Raw genomic sequence first — 24,502 nt, 5'->3', positions numbered from 1 at the left:
ATTAGCTCGATTACATGGGATAAGGGGTTTATTCCTTTAAATTATTTAACCTTGGGAGAACCCGCTGGGACCCCATAAATTCCGGCCCCGCTAATGAAAATCATCCGTTAGGGCCGTTCCCGAAGACAATGGGAAAAGGGATTAAAATATCTTGGAAAATCAACTCCCTTTTTTTTTTTTAATCCTTGGAACCCTTTGATAATTCCCCAAAAACCTCCTTTTTTTATCTTGGATAATTCACCAAAAACCTCCTTTTTTTTCCTTGGATAATTCACCAAAAGCCGCCTGTTTTTTCCTTGGATAATTCACCAAAAACCTCCTTTTTTTTCCTTGGATAATTCACCAAAAACCTCCTTTTTTTCTCCCACCTCGGCGCTGATCCCAAAACTTTTTTTGGTACGAGATCCGATTTTTCCCAGATTTTTGGAAAAGCCCCTTTGGAAGGAGAGAGGACACTAAACTCCCTTTTTTTTTTAAAGCTGAATTTGGCTGAATTTAGCTCCTAATTCCAGAAATAAACATCCAACGCTTTTTGTGGCTTTCCCTGAATTTCCTGGAATTTTGATCCATGGAAATGGGAAGGGCAATTATTTGGCATTGTTTTGTCCTTTTTTTGGTAAAACGGGGATTTTTACACATTTTTGGGGTGAGGGGTTGGTGGAGCTCCACACGGGATGATCACTAAGAAATTTCGGGAAGGTTTGAGGAAAAACAACAGGATTTGGGGTGGATTTTCAAGGAAAAAGGCCAAAAATGCATCATTTGCCCTCTTTTCCTCATTGGGGTTTTTATGGTTTGGTTTTGGGATTTTGGGATTTTGGCAGGGGGGGTTTAAAGCAGTTGAGAAGAGTCAAACAACCCCAAAATTCACCCAGCTGACCCTAAAGGTGGCTCAGGGAATTCGGGCACGGAATGAATTCTGAATTATCTGGAATTCTCCAGGTTTCTCAAAGGACATTCCCAGCGGGATGGGATTCACCGGGATCAGCCAAAGATCTTGGAAGAACCAAGACCTGAGCAAAGAGAACCAACCACCCCTTCCCCTTCCCAAGCCAAGTAACTCCAGAAAGCCCCAAAAATTCAAATAATTGGAGGATTGGAGATGGAACGATCCCATTTCTGTGGCGCCTTGGACGTGGAACCGGGAGCTGCCGGATTCACGGAGCTCCTGACATTCCATGGAGGCACCAGGAAGGACCAGGCCACTCTTGGGCCGCTGGTGGCCACCAGACCAGGCAGTCCTGGCCAGACCAGGCCCCCAGAGTCTCCAAAAGCGTCGATAAATTGGTTTTAAAGGGGTCGGAGCTGGAGCTGGGATTTGCCCAAATCTGGAGCAACCTCAACGAGATAAAACCAGAGTCGAGGGAGGAGTTCAGGATCAATGCCAGGAGGAACTCAAAGGCTCTGGAGCCTCATTTTTCCCTGGATCCTCATTTTTCCCTGGATCCCATTTCCAGAGTGTGCAGGAACACGACCTCCCTCACCCCGGGAAATTCCTGGGTTTAAAACCTCGGGTTAACGGCAGTTCCTGAACTTCCCAGTTCCAGCAGATTCCGGTTCCAACCCTCCTGCTCCAACCCGGAGCGACTTCACTGGGAGGAAACTCGAGCCGAGGGAAGAGTTCAGGATGGATTCCAGGCAGGAATCAAAGGCCCTGGGTCCCCATTTTCCCCTGGGTCCCTCTCCCAGTGTGAACACGACCACCATGACCCCGCTAAAACCCCAAATTTAAGTGGGGGTTTAAGGTCGGCTCCGTTTCCCGGCTCCGACAGATCCCAGCTCCACTCTGGGATAAAACCAAAGGAAGATCTGGGGAGGAACCAGAGGCTCTGGACCTTCACCTTCCCCCGGATCCCATCCCCAGAGCGTGTAAGAACACCCTGACCCCTGGAAAACCCCACATTTAAAGGATGATTTAAGGACGGCTCCTCAATTTCCCAGATTCCCAACGCTCCTGGAAACCAAACCCAATTTCCCTGCTTTAATCACCGCGCCTCGCTTTGTCTCCGAGCCCTTTCTTTGCCTTTCTCTCCCTTTCTTCTCCATTTATTTCTTTCCTTTTTTTTTTCTGGTGGTTTTTTTTTTTTTTTTTTTTGTGCTAAACCTGTAAAAGGCGCCGGGCTCGGAGTTCATTTGGCCGCGGAGCTGATAAGCCATGAAAAACACGGAGCCGGCGATGGAAGCGCTGACAGCGCCGGGCCCAGCTGCAATTTGCCTTCCAGGGCTGTCTCCGAAAACAAAAACGCTCCACACGCAGCATGCAAAGAAGTTCCGAGTGCGTTGGGGGGCTCGGGAAAGGGGAGAAGGGGGTGGAAAAAGCCACATGGAAGACGAGAAGGGCGGGCGGCGCTGGGAGCGGGGAGAGAGCTGCAGATCAATCATTTATAATTAACAAAAATCCGATTGGGGCTTTAAATAGAGATCAATGTGCGGCGGGGCTGAGTGGATTGCGAGGATGTATTCACCTTCTCGTAACTCTCCTCGCGAGCTGTCACACCTCCCGAACCCCCATTTGTTTTGTTAACAAAGCTTCAGGGGGCGCCGGGCTCTCATTGAAATTTCATTAATCTAATGGAGTAAAGTCCTGGAGAGGGGGGAAAAAAAAAAAAAAGAAAGAAAAAAAATCAAATTCTCGTTGGGCGAGATGGTACCTGGGAAAGATAACCTCTGGTTGAACTCCCCGCCTCGGCGGGCTCTGCCATCAGTCTGGGAGCAGACAGCAGCGGGATGATTGCAGCCACCGGCCGCAGATCCTTCTTCTTCTGCTGCCGCTTCTGCTGCCGCTTCTGTCCCCCCCGCGACCCCCGGGCTGAGCGCCGGCGCCGCCGGCCACGCGCTGGGACCGCGGCGGGGTCACGGCGGGGACGGGACAGGGTCAGGGCTAAAACCAGCCTGGGTTCAGGTCTGGATCTGCACTGGGGTCACGGCGGGGACGGGACAGGGTCAGGGCTAAAATCAGCCTGGCTTTGGGTTTGGAACCACAGCGGGGTCATGGAAACAACCGGGACAGGGTCAGGGCTAAAATCAGCCTGGGTTCAGGTCTGGATCTGAACTGGGGTCACGGCTGGGACTGTTCAGGGGTTGGGTCTACAATGACCTTGAGCTTGGTTCTGGAACTGCTCCAGGTCATGGCTGGGACTGGGCCAGGGGTTCGGGTCTAAAACCACCACGGGCTCAGCTCTGGAACCACCACAGGCTCAGCTCTGGAACCACCACGGGCTCGGTTCTGGAACCACCACAGGCTCGGTTCTGGAACCACCACAGGCTCGGTTCTGGAACCACCACGGGCTCGGTTCTGGAACCACCACGGGCTCGGTTCTGGAACCACCACAGGCTCGGTTCCGGAACCACCATGGGCTTGGTTCTGGACCCACCATGGGCTCGGTTCCGGAACCACCATGGGCTTGGTTCTGGAACTGGACACTTCCCTCCCAGATGTCCCCTCAGGGAACCCCGGAGCTGTTGAGGTTGGAAAAGAACTCCAAGATCAAGCCCAAACTTCAACCCAGCGCTGCCACGGGATCATGGAAGGGTTTGGGTGGGAAGGGACATCCAGGGACACCTCCCACTGTCCCAGGGGGCCCCAAGCCCCGTCCAGCTGGGCCTGGGACACTTCCAGGGATCCAGGGCCACCACAGCCGCTGTGGGACCCGTGCCACCGCTGCCACATCCCCTGGTGCCACATCCAGGCACCCTTTAATCCCTCTGGCAGCTCCACCTCTGCCCTGGGCGGGAAACAGGGGCGACTTTTTTGGGATATCCCCATTCCTCCCTCCAGCTGAAAATCCCAAACTTCCTTCTTCTCCCCACCCACCCCAACCCTCAGCTTCTCCTTGAAGCCCTCACGGGTTTTGGGGGGGTTTCCAGGGGAGAATTGGCTTTCAAGGGAGAACTGGGGGGTTTTCTCTGGGAATCCTCCCCGCTGCTGGATGTGTGACCCCCCCGGCAGCTCCCACGAGCTTTTTGGGGATGTTGTATTCCGAATATTCCAGGAATCCCAACAACTGGAGGAACACAGCCACAGGAGACTCTCAACTTTCAGTTCACGCTCCCGGCAAATTCCTCGTCCTCCTGGCTGTGGGAAAGAGCAGGAAACTTGAATCCGAGCGAGGAAAGGCCGTTACAAAAGCGGAAATCTCACGGGTTCCTCAATGCCTGGCACGGCGGGCGGGGCGGGAATTTTTGGAAAACTCCGGGAATCCGAGAGGATGGTTATAAAGCTGAGCACAGACATCTGCACAGCCCCACTCCGCTCCAGCAGCGGCAGTTATTCCACAGGTTCTTCCTGAATTTATTGGGGAAATGAAATCGCCCGTTGCCCCACTCCAAAATCCAGGTGGCGGATAAAATCCAGCTGCAATTTTTATTTGGGATAATCCCAGGCAGCGCCAGCTGTGGCGAGCGGTGCCGAGGCCTTGGCTGCAGCCCCAAATCCTGCCTTGATTCCCAGTTAAAGGAGCCCCACAGAAACCCAGGAAATCAAACCTGGAAAATCACAAATAAATCCGTGGAATGGCCCTGGTGGGGCCACGGTGATGGGTCCTGGTTTGTCCCCACACCAGCCCCGCCGTGGTGGCACCGAGGTGGCACCGAGGGGACGCAGAAGATTGAGATCCCCCTCAGGACATCCCCCGGTCACCTTTTGGCTTTTTCCCTCCCCTCCTTCCTGTTCTCCAAGGTCTTTCCTCCCCCAGTCCTGAGTTTTCCAAGTTTTCCTGTGGTGGGTGGAGAGGGACAGGTCCGCCCTGTCCTGGGAAAAACGGGATCGGTGATTCCATGGAAAATCCCAGCTCATTCTCCTGCTCTACAGGATTTGTGTCCTTGGACGAGCTGCTCCTCGTGGTGGGACTTCCCTCAGGGATGGAATTCCCAGGGAATCTGTGGCTGCTCCATCCCTGGAGTTGTCCCAGGCCAGGCTGGAGCAGCCTGGGATAACGGGAGTTGTCCCTGGATGGGACTGGAGGGGGTTCATGTCCTTTCCAGCCCAAACCATTCCAGGATTCTGGAATGTTCTCCTGACCCCCCCCAAGCCCCTCCTTCCAGCTCCGGGTTTCGTGATCCGGCCTGACTTCGGGGGATCAGAGGCAAAAAAAGCAGGAAAAGATGAAATTGAGGGAAGGAGGAGTGGGAGGGCAGCAGGACAGAGTGACCAGGCCAGGACAGAGTGACCAGGCCAGGCCAGAGTGACCAGGTCAGAGTGACCAGGTCAGAGTGACCAGGCCAGGACAGAGTGACCAGGCCAGAGTGACCAGGACAGGACAGAGTGACCAGGACAGAGTGACCCCTGCCAGGACAGAGTGACCAGGACAGAGTGACACTGCCAGATAAATGGACAGAGCCAGGACAGAGTGACCAGGACAGAATGACCAGGACAGAGTGACCCCTGCCAGGACAGAGTGACCAGGACAGAGTGACCAGGACAGAGTGACCCCTGCCAGGTGATCCTGCTGGACAAACGGACATGGCCAGGCCAGGAGAGGCTGAGCCACCGGATCCCAGCCTGGAATTTTCCAGGAGTGAAACCAGGGAATTTTGGTACATTAGCACTGATTCCTCCATGGCCACAGCCCAAAAAAATCCCATTTGTTTTGTGCAGAGACAGCAGAATTCCAAGAACATCCAGGGAGGATGGAGTGAGCCAGGGATTCAAGGAGAGGGCAACATTGAGCCAGGAAAATTCCCAGAGGGAATTCTGGGGCTGAGATCCCACAGATATCCCACATTCCCAACCCTCTGCTTTCCCTGGAAATCCTCTCTTGGCCCCACGCTGACCACAGGTATCCCAAATTTCCAACCCCTCAGTTTTCCCTGGATCTCCCCTTTTTGGCCCCACACTGACCACGGGTACCCCAAATTCTCACCCCGACCAGGGGTGCCCCACATTCCCAACCCCTCTGTGGTTGGATCCCACATGGATCCACCTGCGGAATCCGCCCCCGTCCTTCCCGTTTCTCCCATTCCAGCCCCGCTCCGGAATCGCTTTTCCCTCCCCGATCCAGCCGGGCTAAAGGACGAGCAAGGAGAGAAGCAGAAAAATCCCTCTCACAGAACATTCCAGACGGAATTAAAAAATCCCCAAATTAATTTTTTTTTGTTTGTTTTTTTTGCAGCGCGGCACCTTTTTGGGAATCCGTGGGGGAGCAGGGAAGCGAGGAAATCTGGGAATGAGCGGGAGGCGCACGTACGGCCCCGATCCCAAACACACACACACACACACGGACGAGCCTTGGGGGAATTGGGTGAACTTTTGAACCAGAGCTGCGCAGAGACAGAGCCGAGAGCCTGTTCCCACTTTAATAAACAATTCCCTCTTTTTTTTTTTTCTCCTTTCCTTTTTTTTTTTTTACCCTCAATTAATTAAGGTTTGGGAAGGAAAAAAAATGGCAGGAGAGGAGTAATGGAGCAGGCGGCGCGTTCCTTACAGATGGATCCTACCTTTGGCTGCTTATTAAATCTCTGCATGATTGCGCTGCAGAAAATTAATCGCATTGTTTTCCCTCTTTCCGAGGGCTCTGCAAACAGCTCGGGAAGCGCGGCTGGGCTCCCGCTCCCTACCCCCATTCCCGCCTGGAAAACCAGCTGGAGCCGCGGAGCCGCGTCCGTGTCGCTCCAGGCCGGGGCTAAGCTGGGAGGGGTTGGGGGAAATTTGGGATTTTGACGTTCGGGTGAGGCGGGATCGGGTGGGAAATGGGGAAATTGGGAGAAATGTGCGGGGAGAGGGAAGGATCGGGATCCCTGCCGGGTCCTGGAAGGGTGGGGGTGGTGGAGATGGAGCCCAGCTCCGGCCTCCACCTCCTCCTCCTCATCCTCATCTTCAGCCTCATCCTGGTCCTCATCCTGATCCTCAGCTGCCTCCTCTTCCTCCTCCACCTCCTCCTCCTCATCCTGGTCCTCACCCTGATCCTCAGCTGCCTCCTCTTCCTCCACCTCCTCCTCCTCATCCTGATCTTCATCCTGATCCTCACTCTGATCCTGATCCTCAGCCTCCTCCTCTTCCTCCTCCTCCTCATCCTGGTCCTCATCCTGATTCTGATCCTGATCTTCATCCTCATCCTGATCTTCATCCTCATCCTGATCTTCACCCTCATCCTGACCCTCAGCCTCCTCCTCTTCCTCCTCCTCTTCCTCCTTCTCTCTTCCTCCCATCTCCAAAGGCACCACCAGCAGTTTGAGCTCCCAGTCTGAGCCCCAAACTGGGATGAAGGACAGCCCATATCCCAGTCTGAGCCCCAAACTGGGATGAAGGACAGCCCATATCCCAGTTTAAACCCCAAACTGGGATGAAGGACAGCCCATAATATCCCAGTCTGAGCCCCAAACTGGGATGAGGGACAGCCCATAATATCCCAGTCTGAGCCCCAAACTGGGATGAAGGACAGCCCATATCCCAGTTTAAACCCCAAACTGGGATGAGGGACAGCCCATAATATCCCAGTCTGAGCCCCAAACTGGGATGAGGGACAGCCCATATCCCAGTCTGAGCCCCAAACTGGGATGAAGGACAGCCCATATCCCAGTCTGAGCCCCAAACTGGGATGAAGGACAGCCCATAATATCCCGGTCTGAGCCCCAAACTGGGATGAAGGACAGCCCCTATCCCAGTCTGAGCCCCAAACTGGGATGGAGGACAGCCCATAATATCCCAGTCTGAGCCCCAAACTGGGATGAGGAACTGCCCGTGCCGAGGCCTTTGGGGGTCGGGATTTGCATTCCCATTGTTTGGAGCGAGCTGAGCACGTCCCCAGCTGCTCCCGGGCCTCTGGAATTCCCATCCCAACCTTTGGACACCAAATCCCGGGAGAACAATGGGGCAGGTGTGGGAGCGAGGGAAATCCCTCCGTGTTCCCCTGGAGAGGGACGGGCACGGCCCCGGTCCCAAAATAACCCCGGCAGGTCAAAAATGGGATCGGGGCCAGATCTGGGATACGGGGAGCGGGGTCAGCGGGGAGGGAAAAGGGGAAGGGGAAAGGGGAAGGGGAAAATGGGAAAATGGGAAAATGGGAAAATGGGAAAATGGGAAAAGGGGAAAGGGGGAAAGGGGAAAGGGGGAAAGGGGAAAAGGGAGAAAGGGAAAAAGGAAAAGGGATAAGGGGAAAAGGGGAAAGAAAAAGGGAAAAGGAGAAAAGGGGAAAAGGGGAAAAGGGGAAAAGGGGAAAAGTGGAAAAGTGGAAAAGGGGAAAAGGGGAAAAGGGGAAAAGGGGGGGAGAGCGGAAAAGAGAAGGGAAAGGGACATGGAAAATAGGAAATGGAAAGGGGAAAGGGAAAAGGAAATGGGAAATTGGAAATGGGAAGTGGGAAAAGGGAGAGGAAAAAGGGGAAAGAGGAAGATGGAATTGGCCTTTCCCAGACCTCTCCTGGTGCTCTGAGGAAGAGATCCCTCACCTAAATTCATCCCAAACCTCCAGCTTCCCATGCGGAATCTTGGGATGGGAAGGAATCCCTTCCCAAAAACCAGCAGCTGGGTGCCAGGCTCCGAAATCCCCCGGGATCCCGAATTCCCAACCCCCAAATCTCCCACTTCAGAGCCCTCCAGCCCACCAGCGTCTGCCCAGAACTGGATCCTCGCTCAAATTTTTGGAATTTCGCTCTTCCCTAAGGAAGAGCAGGAGCAGCCCCCAGCACTTTGTACCCAAAATCCCAACCAGGAGACCAGGAACGTTCCCGATTATCCCCCAGGGAATCTGCTCCAAAGGAGGAGGGATGATGGGGAAACTGAGGCACAACGCAGTGCAAGGACGCGAATACAGAACTGGGAGTGCTTTGCCTTCCCCATCCCTCTTTTCCCATCCCTTTTTCCCACCCCTCTTTTCCCATTCCCTCCTTTCTCACCCCTCTTTTCCCTCCCTTCTTTTCCCATTCCCTCTTTTCCCACCTGTCTTTTCCCATCCCTTTTTTCCCTCCCCTCTTTTCCCATTCCCTCCTTTCCTACTCCTCTTTTCCCACCCCTCTTTTCCCATTCCCTCCTTTCCTTCTCCTCTTTTCCCACCCCTCTTTTCCCACCCCTCTTTTCCCATCCCTCCTTTCCCATTCCCTCCTTCCCCATCTCTCTTTTCCCACCTCTCTTTTCCCACCTGTCCTTTTCCACCCCTCTTTTCCCATTCCCTGTTTTTCCACCTCTCTTTTCCCATTCCCTCTTTTCCCACCCCTCTTTCCCCATCCCTCTTTCCCCATCTCTCTTTTCCTTCCCCATCCCTTTTTTCCCACCCCTCTTTTCCCATTCCCTCCTTTCCCTCCCCACCCTCCCCAAACGCCAAAACCCCCCCTGGGTTGGTGGGAACCACCACCAACCCACCAAAACCCCTTCCCAGCCGGAGAAACCCCAACTCCATCGGCCCGAGCCCCGCGGGCGGCGGAAAACCGGGAATCACCGCTGATCCTTGGATGATCCGTGGGTTGCCATGGCTGCAAGGTGACCCCCGGAGCCGCGGCCGCACCAGCCGGGGTCAGCGGGGTCAGCGGGGTCAGCGGGGTCAGCGGGGTCAGCGGGGTCAGCGGGGTCAGCGCGCGGCCGCCCCGACCCCCGGGGTGAAAAGTTCAGCCAGCCCAGGAAAAACCAATACGGCCCCTTCCCGATTTATTTCCATTCCCGGCAAGCCATGCATAGAAAATCCGGCTAAACCCCATCAGAAAATCCCACTCGATCCCATTCGGCCCCACCGGGCCGCGGCACCCCATGGATGCAAGCAGATGTCCAGGGGGTGGGCTGCCCGCCCAATTTATTCCCAATTTATATCAATCCCGCCCCAAAATCCCTTCTGTTGGCTAAAACAAAAAACAAAACCAAAAAAACCCACCCTCCCTTTGGAATTTTGTTTAATTCCTTTTCCCCCCCGCTGGTTTTCCCGATCCGGCGCGGAATTCGGGAGGATAATGAGAATTTCCAACGTGTCGTTAGCGCCGCGATTGATATCCCGAATATCCCGATTTTCCCCGGATGGTGCTGATGGATGGATCCCGGATTTTCCACCCCTCCCGAGCCCTCCTGGGGGTCCCACCTCGGCCGGAGCTGCCACGAGGCGGCCACGAGGTGGCTCCTGCAGCCCTCCAAGAAAGTCCGGAATGTTCCGCAGGGATAACGGGAATTCCACGGAATTGGGGCGCGGGGGGCGGGGGTTGCAGGCAAAAAATCCTCTTTTTTTTTTGTGGGATGGTGGGAAGGGAAAAGCAGGAAATATGGGATTTTATATAAAAAATATTTTAAAAAAAAGATGTCCAAAATTCCCTGGGAAAGGGGATTTTTCCTGCTGTTCTTTAAGGGATGGTGGGAGGAGAAAAGTAGAAAATCTGGGATATTATATTTAAAATACATATTTTTAAAAGGTGACTAAAATTCCCTGGAAAAAGGGATTTTTGTGGCTGCTTTTTAAGGGATGGTGGGAGAGGAAAAGCAGGAAATCTGGGATTTTATATTAAAAATATTTTAAAAAAAAGATGTCCAAAATTCCCTGGAAAGGGGATTTTTCTTGCTGCTTTTTAAGGGATGGTGGGAGGGGAAAAGTAGAAAATCTGGGATATTATACTTTAAATATTTTTTTTTGAAAAGGTGACTAAAATTCCCTGGAAATAGGGATTTTTGTGGGTGCTTTTTAAGGGACTGTGGGAGGGGAAAAGCAGGAAATCTGGGATTTTATATAAAAAATATTTAAAAAAAAAAGATGTCCAAAATTCCCTGGAAAATGGGATTTTTGTGGCTGTTCTTTAAGGGATGGTGGGAGAGGAAAAGCAGGAAATCTGGGATTTTATATTAAAAAAAATAATAATAATAAAAAAAGGTGCCCAAAATTCCATGGAAAATGGGGTTTTTGTGGCTGTTCTTTAAGGGATGGTGGGAGGGGAAAAGCAGGAAATCTGGGATTTTATATAAAAAATAATAATTAAAAAAAAAAAGGTGCCCAAAATTCCATGGAAAATGGGGTTTTTGTGGCTGCTTTTTAAGGGATGATGAAAAGGAAAAGCAGAAAATTTGGGATATTATATTATAAAAATGTTTCAAAAAAGGTGCCCAAAATTCTTAGGAAAATGAGATTTTGTGGCTGCTTTTTAAGCAATGGTGGAAAGGAAAAGCAGAAATTCTGGGATATTATTTAAGAAAAAAAAGGAGCCAAAATTCCCTGGAAAAGGGGATGGTGGAAGGGGAAAAGCAGGAAATCTGGGATATTGTTTTTAAAAATGGTGCCTAAAATTCCCTGGAAAATGGGGTTTTTTGGCTGTTTCTAAGAGATGCTGGAAGGCAAAAGCAGAAAATTTGGGATATTATTTAATAAATATTAAAAAACAAACAGTGCCTAAAAATCCCAGGAAAAAAGGATGAAGGGAAGAGCAGAAAATTTGGGATAATATTATTTTTAATGGTGCCTAAAATTCCCTGGAAAATGCGATTTTTGACACTCCTTTTAAATGGAAAAACAGAAAATTTGGGAAATTATTTAATAAATAATAAAGAAAAAAAACTATGCCCAAAATTCCCTGGAAAATGGAATTTTTGTGGCTGCTTTTTAAGGGAGGGTGGAAAGGAAAAGCAGGAAATTTGAGATAGTGTTTAACACATATTTAAGAAAAAACAGGAGCCAAAAATCCTTGGAAAAAGGGATGAGGGAAGGGAAAAGCAGGAAATTTGGGATTTTTCTTTTTTAAATGGTACCTAAAATTATCTGGAAAATGGGATTTTTGTGGCTGTTTTTTAAGGGATGGTGGAGGGGAAAAGCAGGAAATCTGGGATATGATTTAGAGGATATTTGGGATTTTTGACCCAGCGCTGCTCCTGCCAAGGAGAGGGGTCAGGGATTGGGATTTGGGATTGGGATTTGGGATTGGGATTGGGATCAGGGTCAGGGATCGGGGCTGGGATTGGGATCCAGGATTTGGATTGGGATCAGGGTCAGGGATTGGGATTGGGGCTGGAATCGGGGCTGGAATCGGGGCTGGAATCGGGGCTGGGATTGGGATCAGGGTCAGGATTGGGATCAAGGATTGGGATCGGGGATTGGGATCGGGATCAGGGTCGGGGATTGGGAATGGGGTCAGGGACTGGGATCAGGGATTGGGATCAGGGTAAGGATTGGGATCAGGGCTGGGATCAGGGTCAGGGATTGGGATCAGGGTCAGGGATCGGGATTGGGGTCAGGGATTGGGATCAGGGCAGGGGTCAGGGCCAGGGTCGGGGTCATGGCTGGGGTCCGTCCCCGTTTGGGCAGATCTTGGGATTTGGGATTTGGGCAGATCTTGGGATTTGGAATCTGATTGGATTTTGGGATTTGAGCAGATTTTTGGGATTTGGGGTCTGGGCAGATTTTGGGATTTGGGATCTGGGTGGATTTTGGGGTTGGGGTGAATTTTGGGATTTGGGGGTGGCTGGAATGGGGACAAAGCTGGATTTGCCTCCCTTGCCCTTGGGATTCTGGTTGAATTCCAAAAGAAATCAAATTTCAGTGATTTTGCTCCATTTATCCCAACTCTAACCCGAAATCCAAATTAAAACCTTCCTTTTCCGTGGGTTTTTCCCAGATTTTCCCCAGGCCGGGTGGGACGAGGACCAGGGAATTTTCCCCCTCAAACCAAACGGAATTTTTCAGGGATTGCCACCGAAAAATTCCCAAATTTAACCAAATCCTCGATTTCCCTGGAGCAGAAATTCAAGGAGGGGCAAAAAAAAACCCTCAAAAATAATAAAACCGAGCTTAAAAAAAAAATCCCAAAGGAACGAAAAGCGACTAAAATCCCGGGATTTTGCCGGGGAGGGATGGAAATTCCCGAGAATCCCCCAAGGCCGCAGACAAAGGGCGGGTGATGAATGCGGGGTTGGGGTTAGGCCGGGTTTAGGCCCGGTTTTATCTGAGCCGGGTAAAAAACTCATTAATCCCCAGACTAAATGAGGTGGGAATGCAAATAGCGGCAGGGGACGGGGGCAGGAGGGGGAAAAAAGGGAGAAAAGGGAAAAAAATTGGATTTTTTTAATAGGGGAGAGAAAAAAATTGGATTTGTTTTATGGGGGAAGAGGGGAAAATGGGATTTGTTTAATAGGAGAAAGGAAAAAAATGGGATTAATTTTATAGGGGAAGGGGGAAAAATGGGATTTGTTTTATAGGGGAGAGGGAAAAAAAAGGGATTTGTTTTATAGGGGATGGAAAATAAAAATGGGATTTGTTTTATAGGGGATGGAAAATAAAAATGGGATTTGTTTTATATGGGGAAGGGGGAAAATCAGATTTGTTTTATAGGGGGTGGAAAATAAAAGTGGGATTTGTTTTGTATGGGATGGAAAAAAATGGGGTTTGTTTTATATGGGATGGGGGGAATGGGATTTGTTTTATAGGGGAGAGGAAAAAATGGGATTTGTTTCCCAAAGCCTGATCCCAAAGCCCGTTCCTGTTCCCAGAGCCTCTTCCCAAGACCTGTTCCTAAACACCATTCCCAAAGCCCGATCCCGATGTCCCTTCCCATTCCCAAAGCACATTCCCGTTCCCAATTCCCATTCCCGTTCCCAAAGTGAGTTCCCGTTCCCGTTCCGTTCCCGTTCCCGTTCCCCGTTCCCGTTCCCATTCCCATTCCCTTTCCCGTTCCCGTTCCCGTTCCCGTTCCCGTTCCCATTCCCGTTCCCGTTCCCGTTCCCGTTCCCGTTCCCGTTCCCGTTCCCAGTCCCATTCCCGTTCCCGTTCCCGTTCCCGTTCCCGTTCCCGTTCCCATTCCCGTTCCCGTTCCCGTTCCCGTTCCCGTTCCCGTTCCCGTTCCCAAGGCCCGTCCCCGTTCCCGTTCCTGTTCCCATTCCCGTTCCCGTTCCCTTTACCTTTCCCGTTCCCATTCCCGTTCCCGTTCCCGTTCCCAGTCCCATTCCCGTTCCCGTTCCCATTCCCGTTCCCGTTCCCGTTCCCAGTCCCATTCCCGTTCCCGTTCCCGTTCCCGGTCCCGTTCCCATTCCCGTTCCCGTTTCCATTCCCGTTCCCGTTCCCGTTCCCGTTCCCGTTCCCGTTTCCATTCCCGTTCCCGTTTCCATTCCCGTTCCCGTTCCCATCCCCGTTCCCGTTCCCGTTCCCATTCCCGTTCCCGTTTCCATTCCCGTTCCCGTTCCCGTTCCCGTTCCCGTTCCCGTTCCCATCCCCGTTCCCGTTCCCGTTTCCATTCCCGTTCCCTTTCCCATTCCCATTCCCGTTCCCGTTCCCGTTCCCGTTCCCGTTCCATTCCCTTTCCCGTTCCCGTCCCCGTTCCCGTTCCCATTCCCTTTCCCGTTCCCGTTCCCGTTCCCGTTCCCGTTCCCGTTCCCATTCCCGGTCCCATTCCCGTTCCCGGGCGCGCTCCCGGTCCCGCGCGTTCCCGGCCGCCCCCACACGGGGGCGCTGCAGAATTCCGGAGCCGCCGCCGCGCCCGGGGAGACCGCGGGACCCCCAAATAAACCCTAAAACCACTAAAATCACCCCAAATACACCTTTAATACACCAAAATGACACCGAATAAACCCTAAAAACACGAAAATAACCCCAAACAAACCCTAAATATACCGAAATAACCCCAAATAGACCCTAAATAAACCCTAAAAACACCAAAAGAACCCTAAATACACTAAAATCACCCCAAATCCACCTGAACAGACCCAATAGCCACGGGCAGATACCTCTGAATAGCCCCAAACCGTGCAAATAACCCCAAACCACGCAAATAACCCCAAATCGTGCAAATAACCCCAAATCGTGCAAATAACCCCAAACCGTGCAAATAACCCCAAATAGTGCAAATAACCCCAAACCGTGCAAATAACCCCAAACCGTGCAAATAACCCCAAATAGTGCAAATAACCCCAAAGAACCCCCAACAGACACAGAGAGACCCCCCCAGACACCCCAAATATTCCCTGAGAGCCCCAAAAATCCTTTGGCGCCCCCAAATATCCCCCGAGACACACGGACACACCCCGAGATCCAGTGAAAGCTCTGGACACCCCAAATATCCACAGACAGCCCCAAAAATCCCCCAATAAACACGGACACACCCCAAATATTGGCCGACAAACGGGAATAAAGGAATATCCAAAGGGATCAATCTATATCCAAAGGGAGCAGTCAATATCCAAAGGGATCAATCAATATCCAAAGGGATTGATCAATAACCAAAGGGATCAATCAATAACTAATGAGATAAATCAATATCCAAAGGGATTAATCATAACCAAAGGGATCAATCAATAACCAATGGGATCAATCAATAACCAAAGGGATCAATCAATAACTAATGGGATAAATCAATATCCAAAGGGATTAATCATAACCAAAGCAATCAATCAATAACCAAAGGGATCAATCAATATCCAAAGGGATCAATCAATAACTAATGGGATAAATCAATATCCAAAGGGATCAATCAATAACCAAAGGGATCAATCAATATCCAAAGGGATCAATCAATAACCAAAGGGATCAATCAATGACCAATAGGATCAATCAATATCCAAAGGGATTGATCAATAACCAAAGGGATCAATCGATTGGGAATGGAGGAAGTGCTGAATTCTGGGATGGATGACAGGAAACCCCAATGGATTCCGGCTTTATCCTTGATCTTCTCCCGAAGACAAAATTCCAGCAATTCCAAGAAACACCAAAAACATCCCAGAATTCCAAGAAATTTTCCGAAACGTTCCCAAAAAATCAGCGACTCACCCTCATCCCGGAATTCTGTCGGGAACGAAGCCGGGGAAATCCGGGAAGGGCCGAAATTCCAGCCAGGATTTTCCTCGGAGCCGTCGCGGCCGTCGCGCTCGTCCCCACCTGGGTGGGAGCAAATTTTGGGGAAATTTGAGAAAAATTTTGTAAATTTGAGGAATTTTTGTGGAAAATTTGAGGGAAATTTGAGGAAAATGTGAGGAACTTTTGAGGAATTTTTGAGGAAATCTGAGGAATTTTGAGAAAAATCTGGGGAATTTGGAAATTCCTACCCCCGAATTTTACCATTTCCTTCCAAAATCCAGCCTGATTTTTGTGGGATTTTCAGGGGTTTTAGGTTAAAGGATAAAACCATGGATTTTTGATATAAATATACAGGAAAAAAGGATAAAAACATGGATTTTTTAAATATATATTTACAGGGAAAGGGAATAAACCATGGATTTTCCATATAAATTTACAGGGATTGGGATAAAACCATGGATTTTTGGTATAAATTTTTTTGAAAAAGGATAAAAACATGGATTTTCCATATAAACTTTTGGGGAAAAGGATAAAAACATGAATTTCCTACAAACAAATGACCCCATCCGAGGTGTGGAAAGGATCTTTCCGCTCCTGAAATGAATTTATTTGGAATTTTCCGGGGAATTTCCATGGGCTTTTCTGGAGAGGCCGCCCAGCGCCAGGTGCTGAAATTGACTTTTAACGAAAGCGGGGATGAAAGATTTTTAATTTGATATTAAAAGGTTTTAAATTGGATATTAAAAGGTTTTTAATTGGACGTGGAAAGGTTTTTAATTCAATATTTGCTCGGGCCGGGGCAGCTGCTCCTCACTCAGCGCCCTCCAAACAGCCCCAAAATGGAATTTCCAGCAGCGATTTCCAAATAAAGCTGGGCCAGAAAATGATCCAAGGGCAAGAATTCCCATTTTTAGGGGAAAAATGGGAATTATAAAGGAAAAAAGAAATGGGGTCATCAAATGATCTAATATCAAGAATTCCCATTTGTTGGGAAAAAATGGGATTATAAAAAAAAAAGTGGGGTCATAAAATAATCCAATTCCCATTTTCAGGGAAAAAAAATGGAAATCATGGGAAAAAAAAATGGGGTCATAAAATGATCCATGGGCAAGAATTCCCTTTTTTACAAAAACAATTGGAATAATAAAGGACAAAAAGCGGAGATTTTTGTTTGGGATATGTTTGGGATTTTTTGGAGGGGAGGGAGTTTGGGGATATTTTTGGGGGGATATGTTTGGGAATTTTGGGGGATTTTTTGAGGATTTTTTGGGATTTTGGGGGGATTTTTTGGGATGTTTTGGGGTTTTTTTTTTTTAATATGTTTAGGGGTTTTTTTGCTATTTTTTAGGCTTTTTTTAGGATTTTTGGGGGATTTTGGGGGGATTTTTGGGGGGATTTTTTTGGGATGGAGCCGCTGGAGCTTGCAGTGATTGTAGGTGCCCAGCAGGTCGGGCTGCGAGGCAGCGGCAGCCGGGAATGCGCCGCTGGAATTTCCCTCCCCTCCCCCAGGCACGGGAAAAACATGGAATTTCTTGGGAATATCCAAATCCAGCAAGGAATAATATATTATATAATATATATCAAATATATAAATATATAATTTTATAAAAACTCTAAAAATACTATCATATATAAAATATATAAATATATAATTATCTGAAAACTCTAAAAATGATATCATATATATAATATATAAATATCTAAGTATATGAAAACTCTAAAAATTGTATCATATATATAATATATAAATATGTATATATTTATATATATATGTAAATATATAAATATATTAAAATTCTTTGCTTTTGTTTCCATCTCCGCCATGTTTTGACATCTCCGGGGCCGGGGATTTGAGCCACGCGTTCCCGTTCCCGTCAATCCCGACGGTTTTTTCTGCTTTTTCCCAAACACTTCATAAATCCCAGCCGGGCTCGTGAGCCCGAGCCCCGCTCAGCAAAGGCTTTTTCTAAATAAAACTTCCTAAAATCAGCCAGCACTCCATCAATTCCCGGCCACTCCGGCCCAGCTTCAAAGGGAATCTTTGCAGCAAAAAAAGGGAATTTTTGGGGTTTTTTTATTTTTGTTGTTGTTTTAATGATTTGCTACTTGGCCTTGTCATAACTACACGGAATAAAAAGGAGAGGGTTGGGGAAACGCCAGGTTCCGGCTGCCGGCAGCTGCACCTCCCCGGATTTGGGCTTTTAGAGGGATAAAAAGGTTGAAAAAAACTTGTTTTGCTTTTTTTTCTTTTGGGGGGGGGGGCATTTTCTTCCTGAAGAGAGAGGACAGGGATGGACATGGCGGCATGACTCCAGCGGGATGGAGTTTTGTTCCGAGGCAGAGTGAAAAAAAGGGATCTAAAAATGGATAAAAGGGTGATAAAATGATCCCAAAAAAGTTACACCAAAAAATGAGGCAAAAAATTGATAAAAATATCAATTAAACGGGGCCTGCTACAAGGTGAGGCCTACTGAGGCCTACTGAGGCCTACAGCAGGGTGGAGTTTTGTTCTGAGGCAGAGTGAAAAAGGGATCAAAAAATGGATAAAAGGGAGATTAAACAATCCCACAAAACGATCCCAAAAAAGTTACACCAAAAAATTAGGCAAAAAATTTATAAAAATATCAACTAAACTGGGCCTGCTATGAGATGAGGCCTACTGAGGCCTACTGAGGCCTACAGCAGGATGGAGTTTTGTTCCAAAGCAGAGTGAAAAAAAGGATCAAAAAGTGGATAAAAGGGAGACAAAACGATCCCATAAAATGATCCCAAAAAAGTTACACCAAAAAACGAGGCAAAAAATTGATAAAAATACCAACTAAACTGGGCCTGCTACGAGGTGAGGCCCCCTGAGGCCTGCTGAGACCTACTGAGACCTACTCTGACGTTTCTCTTTGTTAATGAATCCCTTTAATTAACAAAGCTCCCAATTTTTAGACCCTTCCCAGCTGGACTCACCTCGGGATGGGAATTCCAGGTGGTACCTGAAAAACCAAAGGGAAAAAAAGCCGTAAAATCCCAAATTTTCCCCAAGGATTCTCCTAGCCTGGGAGAATTTGGGAAGCCAAGGAATGGGAAACACGAGGAAGTCCAAGAGGAATTGGGATGGGCCAGCCCTGGTGAGCAGGGAAGGGATGGGATTTAAGCCCTTCCCAGCCGGAATTCCATGGATTTCCATCTGTTAGAGCAGAACCTTCTCCAAACACAAAAATTCCTGCGACCTTTTTTTTCCCCTCAAATCCTTTAAAAGTCATTTCCAGGCCCAAAATATTCCAGGATTTTCACTGAGCTCATTCCCAGCAAGTGGAGGGTGATCTACATTCCATTCATTCCCCAAAAATTTTTATCCTTAAATCCCAACATTTCCATGGAAAATTCCAATTATCCAACATTTAAGCCAAAAAAAAATCAGCACTAAGAGATCCATGCATTCCTCCAATCCCAAAAAATCCAGATTCCCAAAATTCAGGATATTTTGCCTCCTGGACAAAGAAGAACAGCAAAAATCCCTTTTTTTTTTCCAGGAATTTTTGCCTCCGGAGCTTTTCCCAGCCACGTTTTAGCACCAACATTTCCTGAATGATTTTCTGTCACTCGCAATTCCCGCTCCGTGAAAGCGCCGGGGCTTTGTTCCCGACCTCTGTCATTTTTAATCCCAGGAAATGGCCTAAAAAAAATGGGAAAATTGAGTTCCGTTCCCTCCCGGAGCAGCTCCGGGGATTCTGATGGAAAACGCTAAAAAAACTTGGATTTTCCTGCTTTTTCTCATTTTTTAGGATTAAAAAAAAATCTGATTTCAGGTCTAGGATTTGATTTTAATTCCATGGTTGGATTGTTTTTACTATGGGAAGGAAAATTTGGGAGAAAATGGAATTAGGGATGGGAGAGCAGAGGTTTTTAGGGAATGTGGAGGAGTCATGAGCTCATTTCTGCAAACAGAAGTTTTGGATAAATCCCATAAATGCCAGATTTTTGGAGCCTTTGGATTTCCAGGAAGTTCCCCCAAGGAATTTTGCTCTTTCCCAATATTTTCCCCAAATTTGGTGTTTCCTCCACCCTTTCCTGCATAAAAATGAATCCCAAATCCTATTTTTTCCAATATATTCTTGTATTTCTGGGTCTGCAACACCCAAAAAATGCAAAAATTTGGGTAAATTTGTGTTTAATGGGATCTGAGCAGCTGGAAAAGTCCCAAAATCCAAACCCTCTGAGCCAGATCTATAAAATCCAGGTAGCTTCCAATTAAATTACCGATTTTTCCTCATTAATTAATGAAATATTCCCAAGGGATGGGGTGGAATGGAATCTTTGGAGCCAGGATTTGAATGTCTGGGAAAAGAAATAATTTTTTTTTTTAAATCGATGCTGGATGAGATTTCCAACAGGGGAAAAAAAAAATCTAAAAAATGGGAGACGGGAAAATGGGATTGGGAATTCCCCATTAGGGGAGAAATGGATTTAAATTCATTTTCCAGCTCAGTTGGGGCTCTCAGGTTTCAGGTAAGTGATGGATCCAGGAGGAAATGGATGGGAAAATTGGGATAATTCCATCAGCCAGGCTGGGAAAGCCTGGAAAATTCCGGAAAGGGACAACCCAGGAGGCTCCAAAGGGAATTAGTGGTGGGAGTGAGCTCAGGGATAAAAGGAGGTGAAAATGGGATGGATTTAATTTGGATTAATGGGAGAAATTCCTTCCTTAAAAGAAAAAGAGGGGAGAAAATCCCCATCCGGAATAAATCAGGAATATCCCAAAATTCCTTCCTTAAAAATAGGGGGGGAGACCCATCCTGGAAATAGGGAATAAATTTGGAATATCCCAGAATTCTTTCCTTAAAAAAATAAAGAGGCAAAAATCCTGAAATTGTAGAATAAATCAGGAATATCCCAGAATTCCTTCCTTTAAAAATAGGGAAAAACCCATCTTGAAATTAGAGAATAAATCGGGAATATCCCAAAATTCCTTCCTAAATTCCATCGTAGATTCCACCTAAAAAAGAGGGGAAAATTCCCGTGCTAAACCAGAAAATCCAACCAAATCCAACGACAACTCCCCAGGATTCTCCCGTTATGCCAAGCCTGGAATATCCATAAAATTCCAAACATGGGGGAATTGCAGCAGAAGGAGAAATCCCCAGACTCTGGCGGAATTCCGGGATTTGGAGCAGGAATTCCAGGGGATCCCACCTGGCTCGGAGGCGCTGGAAGGTGCCCAGGATGGCGTCGCGCTGCTGCCGCGCCCGCGCGCTCAGCGGCTCCTCCCGCAGAGCCCGGCCCAGGAAATCCTCAGCCTCTGGAAAAGCGGGAATGGGAATGGGAAAAGCGGGATAGGCGGCCTTGGAGAGGGAAAATGGGTGTGGGAAGGGGCAGGAAATGTGGAAATGGCCAGGAATATTGTGGAGAGAGAAGGTTGGGTTTGGGAAGGGGAAGGAAATCCAGGAATGGCCGGGAAAATTTGGGATAGGCGGCCTTGGAGAGGGAAAATTGATGTGGAAAGGGGAAGGAAATGTGGGAATGGCTGGGAAAATTGTGGAGAGGGAAAGTGGGTTTGGGAAGGGGAAGGAAATCCAGGAATGGCCGGGAAAATTTGGGATAGGCGGCCTTGGAGAGGGAAAATGGGTGTGGGAAGGGGAAGGAAATGTGGGAATGGCTGGGAAAATCGTGGAGAGGAAAGGTGGGTTTGGGAAGGGGAACAAATCTGGGAAAGGGATTTAGAAAATTTGGGAAGGGCAGGAAATCCAGGAATGGCAGGAAAATCAGGGATACGTGGCCTTGGAGACAGAAAGTGGGTTTGGGAAAGGATTTAGGAAATCTGGGAATGCGATTTAGGAAACCAGGAAGGGGTTTAGGAAACTTGGGAACAGTCAGGATATCTGAATCTGGGAAAGGGTTTAGGAAATCTGGGAAGGGAGAAAAAAGCTGGGAAAAGGTTTAGGAAATCTGGACCTGGGAAAGAAAGCTGGGCCTGGGAAGGGGCAGGAAATCTGGGAATGGGAAAGGGTTCAGGAAATCTGGGAATGTTTGGGGTCAGGGAGGCCCCACAGTCCCAAAACTCTCCTCAAGGTCACCCCCAAATTCTCCTGGGGGTCAGAGCCAGGGAGGCCCCACAGCCCCCAGATCTTCGGGGTCTGGGAGGCCCCATGGTCCCCAAATCTTTGGGGTCAGGGAGGACCCATGGCCCCCCAAATTCTCCTTGATGTCACCCCCAAATTTTCGGGTCAGGGAGGCCCCATGGCCCCCCAAATTCTCCTTGATGTCACCCCCAAATTCTCCTCGAGGTCAAAGTCCAGGAGGCCCCACAACCCCCAGATTTTTGGGGTCGGGGCCGGGGAGGTCCCACGACCCCTGAGGAGCCCAAAGCTGCCCCGAAAAGCCACCCCAAACCCTGCCCAGCTCCACCCCGATCCCCGCGGGGCAGGACGGGGGCGAGGAGGGATCCGTCACCTTCCAGGAGCCGCTGGATCTCCTCTGGGATCGGGGCATCCATGGCACCCACGGGATCCACGGGATCCACGGGATCTTTGGGATCTTCCCACCGGGGCCGCGCCGGCTGTGGGGTGACGAGGAGGAAGCCGCGAGGGCGGGGACACCCCAAAAACGGGGAGGAACCTTTGGGGTTTGGCTTCCTCCTCCTCCTCCTCTAAAACCCCGGCAGATCCCTGGGATCGTTCCCAGCTGTCCTGGGCGATCCCAAAAATTCTGGGTGGGAAAAGCTGAGCTCCAGCCGAGCTGCTCCACCTGGAATTCCCGGCTGGAATTTCCTTCTGGGGCTTCCCCGGAGCTTTTCTTGTCCCAAAATTGGGATTTTTCCCAGGTTTTCCACCCCAAAAATTCCAATGGTGGATGATCTGGGATGAAATTTCCCCTTTTCACATTTCCTGCGTGGAAAAGAGGTTGGGTAGGGATAAAAAGGGCCTGGGATGGGGAAAAGATGGAAAAACTCCTGGAAATGTGGAGATTTCTGTAAGGAAATACTCCTGAAAACGTGGAGATTTCCTCCATAAGGAAATGTGCCTGGAAATTTGGAAATTTCCATCTAGAAATACAGGAAATATCCATGGAAATTTGGAAATTTCCACATGGAAATACTCCTGGAAACCCCGAGCTGCTCCTCCAGGTGCTCCCAGGTGTTTGGGGCCCTGCTTTTACGAGAAATAAAGGAAAAAATTCCAATTTTTTTTTTCATTTCTCAGCACAAAGCAGACAAGGAGCAGGTGCCAGGAGGATCCCGACTTTTTGGGGTCGGGATTTGGGGTCGTGGAGCCGAAGAAGAAACCCCAAAGCAGCTCCAGAGTCCTTTTGGGGCCATTTTGGGGCTGTTTTGGGTTGGGATTTTCACCTCAGAAATCCCATTTTTCAGTGAAGGTGATTTTATGGAGAAGGGCCCAGAAAAGGCAAATTTCCCCAAAAATTCCCTGCTGGATTTTTTGGGGATTTTGGGATTTTGGGGTTTTTTCCTTTGGGGACAACGGGAGCACCGGGGGATTCTCCAGATCTGGGACCCGAAACCTCGGAGCTGTCGCTGCCACGCCATTCCCAAACTTTCCCAGCCAGCATTTCCCAGCCGATTTTAACCCTTTCTGTGCCAGGCTGGAAACTCGGGGTGTGCCCCTCCCCCTCCAGCCCAGTTAGGCTCAGCTCAGCCGCAGCACCCGCTCGGTTTTAAGACCGAAACGGCCCCAAAAATGGAGATTTTGCGGCGGATGCTGAGGCCTCAAAGCACAGGAAATGCAGCTCGGGGGCCCCGAGCAGGAGATGGAAAATCAGAATATCACAGGAGCTGCTCCTCTGATCTTTTTGGGGCCTCGAGCCTTTTTTGGGGCAAAATTTGGGTTTTTCCTTCTCAAAAGATGCTCCTCAAATGTTCTGTCCAGGTGGGGCTCAAATTTAGGGAATTCTGAGCCTTTTCTCTGGGAAAATTTGGATTTTTCCTTGTCAAAAGCTGCTCCTCAAATCTCCCTGCCAGGAAGGGTTTCCTGAACCAGGATTTAGGGAATTCTGAGCCTTTTTTGGGAGAAAATTTTGGATTTTTCCCCATCAAAAGCTGCTCCTCAAATATCCTAGTCAGGTGGGGCTGGGATTTAGGGAATTCTGAGCTTTTTTTTGGGAGAAAATTTTGGATTTTTCCCCATCAAAAGCTGCTCCTCAAATCTCCTGGCCAGGTAGGGTCTCCTGAGGTGGGATTTAGGGAATTAAAGCCAGGAAATAAAAATACCAGAAAAATAAAAATAACAGAAAATAAAAATATCACAGGTAGGGCCTCAGGGAAAGGATTTTCCCAATTTCCAAGGAAATGACCTTTTTGTTGTTTTGTTTTTTATTCCCTTCCTCTTTTTGCTCTCCCTTCCCTCTTTTTTCTCACCACTTCAATTTTTTGGATTTTGGAATGGTCACAAATTTGGCTTTGGGATCAGCTGGGAAGGAGAGGGGAGAGTCTGGCACTGTCCTTGTCCCGCAGCATCCCAAATTTGGGGATTCCGGATTCAAAACCTCCTCCCCACGGGAGAAAATTCCCACCTGGATCCTCCCAGGGCCCGCAGCCCGGCTGAGCCCTGCTGGCATCCCTGGGAAATCTGATTTCCCGGGAAACGGAGGTGGGATTGGGAGTAACCATGGAAACGGAGCTGGGGGAAACAGGAGAGCCCTTTTCCTGTTGGGAATATCGGGAATATCGGGGAGGAAACGGGAGAGGCAGAGCCCTGTTCCCACTGGGAATATCGGGAATATCAGGAGGAAAATGGGAGAGGCAGAGCCCTTTCCCTATCAGGAATATTGGGGAAAACTGGGGGGAAAATGGGAGAGGCAGAGCCCTCTTCCTTTTGGGAATATCA

The 24,502-nt window shown here is 49.0% G+C and overlaps 1 protein-coding gene across 1 annotated transcript in view; it reads right to left on the bottom strand.

Annotated features, from left to right (window-relative positions):
- SKAP1 (src kinase associated phosphoprotein 1) overlaps positions 1 to 22,220 on the bottom strand; it is a 64,299-nt gene extending 42,079 nt beyond the window's left edge. Inside the window, exons 1-4 of the mRNA XM_072919091.1 lie at positions 22,116 to 22,220; positions 20,859 to 20,964; positions 18,633 to 18,658; positions 15,648 to 15,755 (exon numbers count right to left, since the gene is read on the bottom strand). Of these exons, the coding sequence (XP_072775192.1) occupies positions 15,648 to 15,755; positions 18,633 to 18,658; positions 20,859 to 20,964; positions 22,116 to 22,158 (283 nt within the window). The 5' untranslated portion in view covers positions 22,159 to 22,220. The remainder of the gene's footprint in view (positions 1 to 15,647; positions 15,756 to 18,632; positions 18,659 to 20,858; positions 20,965 to 22,115) is intronic.
- Positions 22,221 to 24,502: the final 2,282 nt, after the last annotated feature.

Source organism: Taeniopygia guttata, chromosome 27 (assembly GCF_048771995.1).
Source record: "Taeniopygia guttata chromosome 27, bTaeGut7.mat, whole genome shotgun sequence".
In the NCBI taxonomy this organism is placed as follows: domain Eukaryota; kingdom Metazoa; phylum Chordata; class Aves; order Passeriformes; family Estrildidae; genus Taeniopygia; species Taeniopygia guttata.
This window is presented reverse-complemented; position numbering and strand designations above follow the sequence as displayed.